The sequence below is a fragment of the Oncorhynchus gorbuscha genome, linkage group LG26, assembly GCF_021184085.1.
Source record: "Oncorhynchus gorbuscha isolate QuinsamMale2020 ecotype Even-year linkage group LG26, OgorEven_v1.0, whole genome shotgun sequence".
In the NCBI taxonomy this organism is placed as follows: Eukaryota; Metazoa; Chordata; class Actinopteri; order Salmoniformes; family Salmonidae; genus Oncorhynchus; species Oncorhynchus gorbuscha.
The window spans coordinates 13,262,170-13,276,782 of NC_060198.1; the positions used below are offsets into that span (position 1 = coordinate 13,262,170).

Consider the following 14,613-nt stretch of genomic DNA (forward strand, 5'->3'; position numbering starts at 1 on the left):
TGACCTTAGTTCCTTTGTTTTGTCTTTGTGTTAGTATGGTCAGGGCGTGAGTTGAGGTGGGCAGTCTATGTTCCTTTTTCTATAATTTGGGATTTGCATTCCCGACTGTAGGCTGTCTTGTTATTGGACTACCCACAATCAATCCACGGCTAGGCTCATTTTTTAAAATAAACTTTTGATCCTCTGAGGCTACATTATAGGCCTCGTGGTGTAGTAGGATGTTCAGAATGATTTCATTTCTTTCTGGACAGCTGTAATTCTATACCTTTGGACAACTTATTTAAAAACATTCAGGGGTGCTGCAGCTCCTCCAGAACCCCCTTCGCAGGGCTATGAATCTCTAAGGAAATAAAATGAAGTGCAACGCTGGAGAGGTGAGAATTGCAGAGTCATGTCTATCAGAGCTGAGGGAGAGAGACAATAGAAAGTGTTCCAACCATAAACCCAAGCTGGCCCAACCCAAATCAACTATGATAATCTATTTTTTCACATTAGGTTTTTTTGGAGGGGTCAGGAGAGTTAAGGAATAGGCAACTCGAATGAACTTTGATCGCTTTAATTCAAATTTGTACATTGCCAAAAGTGCAAGAAAAAAATGCATGCCAAGAGAGGTACCGGATCCGACTCGAATTAAGCACCGGGGAAAACATTGTTGAATTCAAATATTCTGCTGACAGTTCCACAACAATTTGCCATTGTTATCTCTTTCAGAAATATACACAGTTCTTTCCTAGATACAGCCTAAATTACTGCAAAAGATTAAAGCATTCTGCCAACACAGTAAATGTTTTATTTATTTATCTGTTATTTTACCAGGTAAGTTGACTGAGAACACGTTCTCATTTCCAGAAACGACCTGGGGAATAGTTACAGGGGAGAGGAGGGGGATGAATGAGCCAACTGTCCCTCCAACACCACTTCCAGCAGCATCTGGGTCTCCCATCCAGGAACTGACCAGGACCAACCCTGCTGAGCTTCAGAAGCAAGCCAGCAGTGGTATGCGGGGTGGTAGCTTATGTTAAATATTTTATAGTAGCCTGTAGGCTACAGTATTGCTGTGCAATAGGAGAGTGACACCATTGCCTATTTAGTCTCAGAGAGTAAAGCAAGACAGGACATACAGTTGAAGTCAGAAGTTTACATACACTTAGGTTGGAGTCAATAAAACTTGTTTTTCCACCACTCCATACATTTCTTGTTAACAAACTACAGTTTTAGCAAGTTGGTTAGGACATCTACTTTGTGCATGACACAAGTCATTTTTCCAACAATTCTTTACTGACAGTTTGTTTTACTTGCTATTCACTGTATCACAATTTCAGTGGGTCAGAAGTTTACATACACTGAGTTGACTGTACCTTTAAACAGCCTGGAAAATTCCAGAACATGATGTCATGGCTTTAGAAGCTTCTGGTAGGCTAATTGACATAATTTGAGTCAATTGGAGGTGTACCTGTGGATGTATGTCAAGGCCTACCATCAAACTCAGTGCCTCTGCTTGACATCTTGGGAAAATGAAAAGAAATCAGCCAAAACCTCAGAAAAAAAACTTTTAGACCTCCACAAGTCTAGTTCATCCTTGGGAGCAATTTCCAAACGACTGAAGGTACCACATTCATCTGTACAAACAATAGTATGCAAGTATAAACACCATGGGACCACACAGCCGTCATACAGCTCAGGAAGGAGACGTGTTCTGTCTCCTAGAGATGAACGTACTTTGGTGCGAAAAGTGCAAATCAATCCCAGAACAACAGCAAAGGACCTTGTGAAGATGCTGGAGGAAACAGGTACAAAAGTATCTATATCCACAGTAAAACGAGTCCTCTATCGACATAACCTGAAATGCCACTCAGCAAGGAAGAAGCTACTGGTCTAAAACCGCCATAAAAAAAATCCAGACTACAGTTTGCAAGTGCACCTGGGGACAAAGATCGTACTTTTTGGAGAAATGTCCTCTGGTCTGATGAAACAAAAATAGAACTGTTTGGCTATAATGACCATCGTTATGTTTGGAGGAAAAAAGGGGGATGCTTGCAAGCCGAAGAACACCATCCAAACCGTGAGGCACGGGGGTGACAGCATCATGTTGTGGGGGTGCTTTGCTGCAGGAGGGACTGGTGCACTTCACAAAATAGATGGCATCATGAGGCAGAAAATTATGTGGATATATTGAAGCAGCATCTCAAGACATCAATCAAGAACTTTAAGCTTGGTCGCAAATGTGTCTTCCAAATGGACAATGACCCCAAGCATACTTCCAAAGTTGTGGCAAAATGGCTTAAGGACAACAAAGTCAAGGTATTGGAGTGGCCATCACAAGGCCCTGACCTCAATCCCATATAAAATTTGTGGACAGAACTGAAAGTGTAACGACCGTCTGTGATGGAAGGTGAGGACCAATGCGCAGCGTGATAAGTGTTCATATTGTTTTTAATAAAGTAATTGAACACTGAACAAAACAAATAAAATGACAAACGAACAGTCCTGTATGTTGCTGAAAAATCAGAAAATAATCACCCACACCACACAGGTGGGAAAAGGCTACCTAAGTATGATTCTCAATCAGAGACAACTAACGACACCTGCCTCTGATTGAGAACCATACCAGGCCAAACATAAAAACACCACATAGAAAAAGGAACATAGACAACCCACCCAACTCACACCCTGACCATACTAAAACAACGACATAACAAAAGAACTAAGGTCAGAACGTGACAGAAAGTATGTGTGTGAGCAAGGAGGCCTACAAACCTCAGTTACACCAGCTCTGTCAGGAGGAATGGGCCAAAACGTATTGTGGGAAGCTTGTGGAAGGCTGTCTGACAGTATAAAGGCAATGCTACCAAATATTAATTGAGTATATGTAAATATCTGACCCACTGGGAATGTGATGAAAGGAATAAAATATTAAATAAATAATTATCTAGTATTATTCTGACATTTCACATTCTTAAAATAAAGTGGTGATCCTAACTGACCTAAGACAGGGATTTTTTACTTGGATTAAATGTCAGGAATTGTCAGTATTTGGCTTAGGTGTATGTAAACTTCCTACTTTATACAACCCAATAATCTCTTGATTAACTAAATATTGAAAAACAATTTGTCTTTTGCATAGAAGTGTGTGCTGTAGCGTTTCGCCTACTTTTAAATGATTTTGAATATACAATAAATCTTGCCGAATGCATAGAGGCGTTTGCTGTAAACAGCATGTTTTATATAAAGTCACTGCAAAACATTAAAACCTTCTGCTCACCTCTACAGAAATGTGATCAAACTTACCATTGTGCTTTCTTTTAGAAACTGCCTTAGCCAAATTATGAATAGTTCCTAATTTTACAGCAAATAAAGTGCTTTATTGACACCATTAAAGGTGAAGGGAAGACATTTTCCAGGCGCGTTTTTTAATGCGGATTCATGCCTGCACAGTTTTAGGACAGGTACCAATCTCAATATTATTGTACATGCGCAGACTTTTCATAAATGGCGCACACACAGGAAGTGAGTGGGGAGCAGACAGACATACGAATATCTAGCTCTGCAGCCCTGCGCATGGAGGCAGCTGAGTCAACTCTACTGGTAGCTCCACTGCACTGATCCCCTGCTTTCTATCACAATTTTCCAGCTCTTAGTTCTGGTCTCTGCCGTCTCTGCATGTGTTAAATAAACAGAAAAGAGCACATATCTTCTCTGTCGGTGTCCTTGCCGAGTCCAAATGTAACCTGTTTTATAACAGCAGCTCCACTAACTGCTCCAAACAGACTCCACAGCTGATCACCTCACTCTGTCTTTTGACCCAGAGCCCACAGATATTCAAGAGGAACAGGAGGAACTCCTGCTTCAATGGCTGGAGGCGGATATCACAGAGTTCATATTCACTGCTTCCTGTTTGAAAAGTGCCTGTGATGTTACGAAACCAATATCCAGCCGACTGATGATGTGGCTCCACTCGTTATATCTAGGGGTAAAAGTGTATGCGACTAGGTGATGAATGTACAGTATGTACCTGGGAGCCAGCAACCTTACCTTAGGTCCAGGGATAGCTCAGTCAGGACTCCCATGTTAGGCCAGTCCAAGCAGATTATTATTTGTTCAGATGGTGGCAAAACATAAATAAAAACAAAAAGGGAAAAAAGACAAAAAGGCATGCCAAAGCGGTAGTACAAAACAAACCAAGGCAGGCTGAGAGGCTTCCTGCCACCTCTCTCACACTACGTCACAATCCTCTTGGTGGCTTGATAGGTGAGTTTGAACAAAAACCAAGCTAGATCATAGCAAGTGTTTCTGGACTTTTACTGTGGTCAAATAGCTTAATGGACACTATGTGGTACAAATATTGCACTGTACAGAAAAATAAATGTTGATTGTGTCTCCAAAAAAAACATGGTGCAATCTACACCTTGGAGTCCCTAGAAAACAACACATGTAAATTGAACAAATAGCTAGGTCATAGCAACTGTTGCTGGATTTTTACAGTGGTCAAATAGATTTGTGTATGGCCCCTGGACACTATATGGAACAAATATTGATTGTATGTCCATAAAACCATGTTCCAGTCTACTCACTAAAGTCCCTAGAATACAAAACAGGTGAGTTTGAAAAATAATTGCAAAAATAAATAATTGCAAGGTCATAGCATTCAGTCCCAAGCCATTGCAGTTATTTATTTGACCTAACTAGGCAAGTAAGTTAAGAACTATTTCTTATTTTCAATGACAGCCCAGGAACAGTTGTTCTGCCTGTTCAGAACAACAGATTTGTACCTTGTCAGCTCGGGGATTTGAACTTGTAACCTTTTGGTTACACTGCCGCCCTGACTCCAGTTGTCAGGAGTCGCCTGTATTACAATGTGTTGTCTTTCAGTTCATGCAAGAAATGATCATCCCAAGACCACGCTTTTACTAATTAAAACTTCCCCACATTAAGTTATCTATTTCCATCACTGGTCTGTAGTGAAACTCCATCCACATGGGGGGGCTGTGATGTTTTTATGGGTTCAAAACCCACTGATATAAACAGAAGAAGACAATACGGAAGTAAAACGGGGAGCGGGTTTGTTTTGTTTGTGGCAACCATTCTTTCCTTGTGAACGAAGCGAAAACTAGCTGACTATCTGAAAATGTCTAAATTACAGTTGTTGCATGTGTTTTTAAATGAACGTTTAAAGGCGGCTGCTGTGGAGATTTTCGGAGCGGTTGAGAAAACGGTAGCGGAGTACCAGGAGGAGAATTATCGTCTACGGAGACTACTGCGGATAACACCGGACATAAAACCATGTAAAATAGCTCGTATCATTTCGATCTATTCTGCCTTAAAATTGCAAACAGCAGTAATTACACTTTTGGTCAACATTTTGTTGAGACACAAATCAAGCTTTGTAGTATGTTTTTATCTTGTTACAAAGTGTTGGTAAAAATTATTTTCTGTTTAAGAGAAACAGGAGTTTCCAATTTACAATAACGAACGTTAGTTGTTCAGAGAGGGGTGGAATCTTGCTTCGTTCCTGCAACGCCATTGTTTACAGACAGCTCGTTGCGGACGCTTCCATAGCCAGGCGTCCTTGATAAACCAAATCTAAACTATTCGGATTCACCATAAAGGTTTCCAGTCAATAAGCATATTTAGTGTATCTACGAACAATCCTTACTATTAGACGTGTTGAATGTGCTGTTCCGTTTTAAAACAGTGTATATACGGTCTCCCATTTTCCGCCTGTGCCATTCTAGACCAAACAGTCACCCGAGAGTAAATTACAATGTAAACTCTCACTTCTACAGGCGGAAAATTAGAGACCCGGGATAAAAAGCTGTTTTAAACGCATACTTGTTAGCGAAGGACACATTCAACACATTTGCAATTGTAATTCTTGTTATATGCCTCTGACTGTAAAAGTTACGAATTGTGCTCCGCAATCGCACACTATTGGTTCAGAGTGCAGTAACTTCACTTACTGCTATTTGCCTTGTTTTTTACTTCGATTATGAACTACAAAATCCAAGTAAAGGAACGGACATTTTTCATTAAGAGCTTAGAAAACATGCGACAATAGCAAGCCTATCCTCTCATATTATTGAACATGCAACTACTGTAATGGAGCAGAGAATGGAATGCATACTTTTCAAACATTTGCCAAAATGCAATTTGCGGGAAAACACTCTTCTAAAAGACGCACCTGATAAGAACAGATTCATGTGACCGAGAATAACATTTTCATTCAAAATTTAGAGGGAAATGTAAATGTGCAACAACGAGGAAGGGTTGTTACTATGACTAGGATTGTGACTTTGGCATCTTGACAACGAAAGAAAGTTGATATAAAAACCAGTAGAACGTGAGAGAGGCTGTGAAACGTTTTGCACCTCTCGCCCACTGCTCCCTGTAGCCTGCTTAGAGTCTCCGCTCTCGGCTCACTGACAGCCATTAGTTGACATTACATTTACATTTAAGTCATTTAGCAGACGCTCTTATCCAGAGCGACTTACAACATAAGAAAGATACTTTTTAACGCTAACTCACTGTACATTAATATTTTCGGCTAAATAACAATTCCCCGTCGCCCAAGACACTGTCTGTTTTAAGACCGATTTTGTTAAATTCGGACACCAATTTAATTCCACGGAATTATGCAAATTAACAGATCAAATGTATTTTCAGTGACTAATGGTCAATTTTTAATTAACATCCCTACTGCAGTTACTGTGGTTTGCCTTGCTATTCTACCGGGTTCCGAGTTCAGGCCATCCTGATCATAATCAGGCACACCATAATACTGGCAGTGATCCAGTTATCGCCAGAATAAACGTACCACAGTCCTGCGCATCAATTACGATAGAACTGCAAACACCCATAAATGATGAGGAAGATAAAACAAAATATGTAAAAGCTAGCAAAGATAAAGCAAATGACAAGAGTTCTAAAGATAGTTATGCAATGTGAAATATTTAAGAAAACATTCTCTGTGATTAAATATTTCTTAAGGTGAAAAATGTCTTGAGGGTTACTTAAATACAACATTCAAAACGTGAAAACATAACTACATAAAGCTGTTAAATACAGTTGGAATGTAAACTCAGCAAAAAAAGAAACGCCCCTTTTTCAGGACCCTGTCTTTCAAAGATAATTTGTAAAAATCCAAGTAATTTCACAGATCTTCATTGTAAAGGGTTTAAACATGGTTTCGCATGCTTGTTCAATGAACCATAAACATTTAATGAACATGCACCTGTGGAAGGACGTTAATATACTAACAGCTTACAGAGGGTAGGCAATTAAGGTCACAGTTATGAAAACGTAGGACACTAAAGAGGCCTTTCTACTGACTCTGAAAAACACCAAAAGAAAGATGCCCAGGGTCCCTGCACATCTGTGTGAATGTGCCTTAGGCATGCTGCAAGGAGGCATGAGGACTGCAGATGTGGCCAGGGCAATAAATTGCAATGTCCGTACTGTGAGACATGTAAGACAGCGCTACAGGGAGACAGCACGGATAGCTGATCGTCCTCGCAGTGGCAGACCATGTGTAACAACACCTGCACAGGATCGGTGCATCCGAACATCACACCTGCGGGACAGGTACAGGATGGCAACAACTGCCCGAGTTACACCAGGAAAGCACAATCCCTCCCATCAGTGCTCAAACTGTCCGCCATAGGCTGAGAGAGGCTGGACTGAGGGCTTGTAGGCCTGTTGTAAGGCAGGTCCTCATCAACCATCACCGGCAACAATGTCGCTTATGGGCACAAATCCACCGTTGCTGGACCAGGCAGGACTGGCAAAAGGTGCTCTTCACTGATGAGTCGCGGTTTTGTCTCACCAGGGGTGATGGAATGATTTGCGTTTATCGTCGAAGGAATCAGCCTTACACCGAGGCCTGTACTCTGGTGCGGGATTGATTTGGAAGTGGATGGTCTGTCGTGGTCTGGGGCGGTGTGTCACAGCATCATCGGACTGAGCTTGTTGTCATTGCAGGCAATCTCAACGCTGTGCGTTGCAGGGAAGACATCCTCCTCCCTCATGTGATACCCTTCCTGCAGGCTCATTCTGACATGACCCTCCAGCATGACACTACTGGAGGGTCATACTGCTCATTCTGTGCATTATTTCCTCCAAGACAGGAATGTCAGTGTTCTGCCATGGCCAGCGAAAAGCCCGGATCTCAATCCCATTGAGCACGTATGGGACCTGTTGGATTGGAGGGTGAGGGCTATGGCAATTCCCCCCAGAAATGTCTGGGAACTTGCAGGTGCCTTGGTGGAAGAGTGGGATGACATCTCACAGCAAGATTTGGCAAGTCTGGTGAAGTCCATGAGGAGGAGGTGCACTACAGTACTTAATGCAGCTGTTAGTTTTGATTTTGACCCCCCCCCCTTTGTTCAGCAACACATTCCATTTCTGATAATCACATGTCTGTGGAACTTGTTCAGTCTGTTGTTGAATCTTTTTAGGTTCATACAAATATTTACACATGTTAAGTTTGCTGAAAATAAACGCAGTTGACAGTGAGAGGACATTTCTTTTTTTGCTGAGTTTCGTAAGAACTCTCATACTCTTTCCATCAAAAAGAAAAGCAACAAGAAAGTTGGTTCAACACATTTAGATTGTAGATACTGCACCTTCCTTTTTGCGTTACTCATACAGTTGTTTAAGGTCATACAAAAGGCAGAGTGCAGTATCAGCATAGGGGTCAGATCAGTGGTCAGGGTTGATATGCAGAAAAATGAATTTATAATAAGATCATCAATGCATTTCCACTTACATTGCCTTAAAAGTATTCACACCCCTTGATGTTTTCCAAATTTTCTTGTTACAAATTGGGATTAAAATTCATTTAATTGTAATTTTTCAAAGATCTATAGTGGATGAAAAATTCAAACATATTTTTTAAAGATAACAAATACAACTAATATATCTTCATTAGATAAGTATTCGACCCCCTGAGTTAATACATGTTAGAATCACCTTTGGCAGCGATTACAGCCAAGTCTTTTTTAGGTAAACACACCTGGATTGTACAATATTATTTGCACATTTTTTTTAAACTCCTCAACCTCTTAAGTTGGTTGTTGATCATCGCTAGATGGCCATTTTCAAGTCTTGTCATTGATTTTTTTTAAAAGTCAAAACTAACTCGGCCACTCAGGAACATTCAATGTTAACTTGGTAAGCAACTCCAGTGTATATTTGGCCTTGAGTTTTAGGTTATTGTCCTGCTGAAAAGTGAATTTGTCTTTGTCTTTAGAAGGCAGACTGAAGCAGGTTTTCCTCTAGGATTTTGCCTGTGCTCAGCTCTTCATTTATTTTTATTGTTAAAAAAACTCCCTAGTCCTTACCGAAGAAGAGCATATCCATAACATGATGCAGCCACCACCATCCTTGAAAATAATGTGTGAAGAGTGGTACTCGGTGATGTGATCGATTTGCCCCAAACATACAGTGCCTTCGGAGAGTATTGATATATTCTCACCCATCTACACACAATACCACATAATGATAAAGTGAAAACATGTTTTTACACATTTTTGCAAATGTATTGAAAATGAAATACTGAAATTTCTCATTTACTTAAGTATGCACACCCCTTTATGATGACGCTGTAATTTTGAGCTCAGGTGCATCCAATTTCCTCTGATCATTCTTGCTACAACTACAGCTTGATTGGAGTGCACCTGTGGCCAATTACATTGTTTGGACGTGATTAAGAAAGAAACACCTGTCTATACAAGGTACCACAGTTGACAGTGTATGTCAGAGCAGAAACTACCATGAAGTCCAAGGAACTGTCTGTAGAGTTCTGAGATGTGATGAGGCATATAGCTGGGGAAGGGTATAAAACCATTTCTAGGGTGTTGAAAGTTTCCAAGCGCATAGTGGTCTCCATTGGGAAATTGAAAAAATATGGAACTACCCAGACTCTGCCTAGAGCTGGCCATCTGACCAAACTGGACAAGAAGGACCTTGGTCAGAGATGTGACCAAGATGCCAGTAATCACCCTGATAGAACTACAGAGTTCCTTGGCAGAGATGGGAGAACCTGCAAGAAGGACAACAGTCTCTATTGCACTTCACCAATCTGGGCTTTATGAGAGAGTGGCCAGAAGGAAGCCACTCCTGAGAGCATAAGGCAAAAGATTCTGTGGTCTGATCAGGCAAAATTGTTACTCTTTGGCCTGAATGCAAAGCACTATGTCTGGAGGAAACCAGGCACAGATCATCACCTGTCTAACACCAACCCTACTGTGAGGCATGGTGATGGCAGCATCATGCTTTGGGGGTGCTTTTCAGTGAAATAGTCTGGTGAGGATAGAGGGAACAGTGAATAAAGCCAAAAACAGGCAAATCCTAGATGAGAATATGCTTCAGAGTACAAACAACCTTTGACTGGGGGCCATTATTTACATTCCAATAGGACAATGACCCAAAGCATACAGCCAAAGCATTTCTGTAATGGATTCAGAATAAAAATGTAAAAGTCATTGAGTGGCCCAGCCAAAGCTCGAACTTGAATCCCATTGAAATTCTGTGGAAAGACTTGACGATTGCTGTTCACTGCCACTCCATATCTAATTTAACAGAGCTTGATACTATCTGCAAGGAAGAATGGGAGCAAATGCACAAATCCAAAGCTGATATACCCAAGACGACTCAAAGCTGTAATCACTGCCAAAAGAGCTTCTACAAAGTATTGACTCGGGTGTGAATACTTATCGAAATGAGATTTCATTTTTAATAAATAATGTCTAAACATGTTTTCACTTTGTCATTATGGGTTATTGTGTGTAGATGGGTGAAATTCTTATTTATTTAATCCATTTACAATTAAGGCTGTAACATAAAATGTGTAAAAAGTCAAGGGGTGTGAATACTTAATTAAGGTACTGTATCTACATACACCATATTTGGCTGGGTAGCAAAATAAAACTCCAGGCATTTTTCTCAGTTTCACTGTTTGCGTTGTTAGTCCTCTTTGCCTTTATAGGGCAGTATAAATATCTAGTTAAAACTCGAGTATCTTCTCCTTCAAGTCGAAACACAGCTTGCCCATGTTTGCACTGCAGTGACAAATCAGGGATATTGCTTGAAAAATGTACCTCAATCCAGTGATGGAAGGTGTCGCTGATAATGATGTAATTAGAAGATTGAAATGCTGCTTGCTAATGCTAAACCAGCCCATTGGATTCCACAACCCTTCCGGCAGCTACTCACCCAAACACTAGGCGCCACCTGGAATCCAATGGCCTGCGCCACCTGGAATCCAATGGCCTGCTTTAGCATTAGCGAGCCTTTATAGAACAGTTTTGTATGTATTTTTTTACTGTGCATGATTTAAAAGTTGTCTGTCATGAAAAACTTATTGAAATAGCATATTGCGTGGTATGTGCACTCAGGTATGTCTAAAGGCTGTAGATCGATATATCATAGAGATGTATCATTCAGTTGTATCATTCAGTTCTATTTAATTCTGTGGTATACAAATAACCTCTGCACCTTCCCTTCAGACTCCTTGCAGCTCTCTCTCGCTGTTTCTGAAGAGAATATTCCCTGTGAGCAGCAACACTTTGAGCAGGAGTGGAGCCCCAGTCTGGGGCAGGAGGACCCAGAGCCCACACAGATTAAACAGGAACATGAGGAACTCAGGCCCAGTCAGGAGGAAGAGCAGCTTCAAGGGCAGGAGGCTGACATCATAGAGTTCAAATTACCTCATCTTTATTTGAAAAGTGATTGTGATCAGGTGAACCCTCTTCATTCCTTGACTCTCCCCCAAACCCAGACGGTGGAGAACAGAGAGAGTGCCTCTAAATCAGTGGATCTCATACCGTTTGTCACTGTTACCCACCTGAAGAGTCTTGACATTCCCTGTGACACTCCAGATAATCAAAACAATGCCTACAGTCACAGCTCAGCTGTAAGCAGTGACCCAGTAGGACTTGACAGCAGCCCACCATTGGATCCCATCCCATCAATGGGGGAACACTGTTCCAAACCCAGCACCACGTCTAGAAAAACTCACTGCTGCTATGACTGTGGTGAAACGTTTGCTCTGAATGCTGGCCTGCAGGGGCATGTGACTCTCGCCAAGAAGAGACCCAGTGAATGCTGCCTCTGCAAAAAACGGTACAACTCCACCTGTAAATTGAAGGCCCATGTCAGACTCTGTCACGTGGAGAAACCCTCCACCTGCCCCTTTTGTGGAAAGACCTTCAAACTCAAAGGAGATCTGTCCAGACATACGAGGATTCACACAGGAGAGAAACCATTTAGCTGTGGAGACTGTGGTAAGAGTTTCAATCAGAAGGGACACCTAACTGAACATATAAGGACTCACACAGGAGAGAAACCATTTAGCTGTGGTGACTGTGGGAAAAGCTTCATTCAGAAGGGGGACCTAAGGAGGCATGTACTGACTCACACCGGAGAGAAACCATTTAGCTGTGGTGACTGTGGGAAAAGCTTTAATCGGAAGGGGAACCTGAACTTGCACATACTGACTCACACAGGAGAGAACGTCCACAAATAAAGAAACAAGTAAAGAAAACAGAATGAAAACACAGAGGAAACGAATTAGGACAAAGACATCTTGTCAGAAGATGGACAACACGCTTTGGAAACTCTTGATCATTCATTCTCTGGATTTCAGACAAATAGATGTCATGAATTTACTTTTGTAAATTGTATTTTATTTCACCTTTATTTAACCAGGTAGGCAAGTTGAGAACAAGTTCTCATTTACAATTGCGACCTGGCCAAGATAAGGCAAATCAGTTCGACACATACAACGACACAGAGTTACACATGGAGTAAAACAAACATACAGTCAATAATACAGTATAAACAAGTCTATATACGATGTGAGCAAATGAGGTGAGATAAGGGAGGTAAAGGCAAAAAAAGGCCATGGTGGCAAAGTAATTACAATATAGCAAGTAAAACACTGGAATGGTAGATTTGCAATGGAAGAATGTGCAAAGTAGAAATAAAAATAATGGGGTGCAAAGGAGCAAAATAAATAAATTAATTAAATACAGTTGGGAAAGAGGTAGTTGTTTGGGCTAAATTATCAGTGGGCTATGTACAGGTGCAGTAATCTGTGAGCTGCTCTGACAGTTGGTGCTTAAAGCTAGTGAGGGAGATAAGTGTTTCCAGTTTCAGAGATTTTTGTAGTTCGTTCCAGTCATTGGCAGCAGAGAACTGGAAGGAGAGGCGGCCAAAGAAAGAATTGGTTTTGGGGGTGACTAGAGAGATATACGTGCTGGAGCGTGTGCTACAGGTGGGAGATGCTATGGTGACCAGCGAGCTGAGATAAGGGGGGACTTTACCTAGCAGGGTGTTGTAGATGACATGGAGCCAGTGGGTTAGGCGACGAGTATGAAGCGAGGGCCAGCCAACGAGAGCGTACAGGTGCAATGGTGGGTAGTATATGGGGCTTTGGTGACAAAACAGATTGCACTGTGATAGACTGCATCCAATTTGTTGAGTAGGGTATTGGAGGCTATTTTGTAAATTACATCGCCAAAGTCGGGGATTGGTAGGATGGTCAGTTTTACAAGGGTATGTTTGGCAGCATGAGTGAAGGATGCTTTGTTACGAAATAGGAAATGTTCTATGTAAAAAAATAATTAAAAATAAGTTTGATTTGATCTAACTACAGAGTAGTTTAAATCTCATGGTCTGCTGTTCAGTCTCTTGATGTATTCACTTCATTATAAACAGGAATTCCTGGTCGTTTGTTTTAAGAATGTCTGAAAAATATAAAAATGTATACGCCAATAAAATGTGTACTTGCATTTGTCCAATTTAAATTTCCAGCAATTTTGTATTAATGCTGCTCATTTATGATATTGATGTAATCTTGTATATATATATATATATATATATTTTTTTTTAAATACGGTTATTGTTCATACAGTGTCTTTGGTAGGAAACTACAGACTGATATATGGTACGTTTTGTGTTTCCCTTCCTCATGGATATGTGTAGGATTTTTGGAGCCATTGGATCTGGACTAAGCTGAGCTTCAACGACTCCACGGTTCTCTAGCACCAATAACACGCGAGAATCAGGTAGCCTAGTGGTTAGAGCGTTGGGCCAGTAACCCCAAGCTGACGGTAAAAATCTGCCATTCCCCCTGAACCCACTGTTCCCCGGTGGGCTGTCATTGTAAGTAAGAATTTCTTCTTAATTGACTTGCCTAGTTCAATACAGGTAAAAAGAAATCTGCCGCCTAAACCGATCATCATCTGCTTTCTCGGGGATCTGGTGAGAGAGAGAGCTGGCCAATGTGTTGGGAGAAGAGAGAGTTAAGGGCTTCAAGCTATCATTCTTTCCCGATAAAAGGAGGCTTTTTACCGCATCAAGGAACAATGAGTTGGATGTAAGTTTCCTCAAGAAATATCCTCAAAAATCCATTGGTGGCAATTCAGTGGTAGCGGGAGACTTTAACCAGGTCCAAGATGGTATTCTTGATAAAACTACTTATTCTAAAACTGTACCAAGGGACAGAGCAGCAACACACCTATTAATGAGGGATCTGGGTCTGGTAGATATATGGAGACTTGTCAATCCTAGAGTGAAGGAACATGCGTTTTATTCACATAACCATTCATATCATTC

General features: G+C 41.1%; 1 protein-coding gene across 1 annotated transcript; it reads left to right on the plus strand.

The window, feature by feature from the left end:
- The first annotated feature begins 5,052 nt into the window (after window positions 1-5,052).
- On the plus strand, window positions 5,053-12,793 carry LOC124015069 (zinc finger protein 32-like). The gene is made up of 2 exons (XM_046329986.1): window positions 5,053-5,282; window positions 11,502-12,793. The coding sequence occupies exons 1-2, from the start codon at window positions 5,126-5,128 to the stop codon at window positions 12,518-12,520; spliced, it is 1,176 nt and encodes a 391-aa protein (XP_046185942.1). The 5' UTR covers window positions 5,053-5,125; the 3' UTR covers window positions 12,521-12,793.
- The last annotated feature ends 1,820 nt before the right edge of the window (window positions 12,794-14,613 follow it).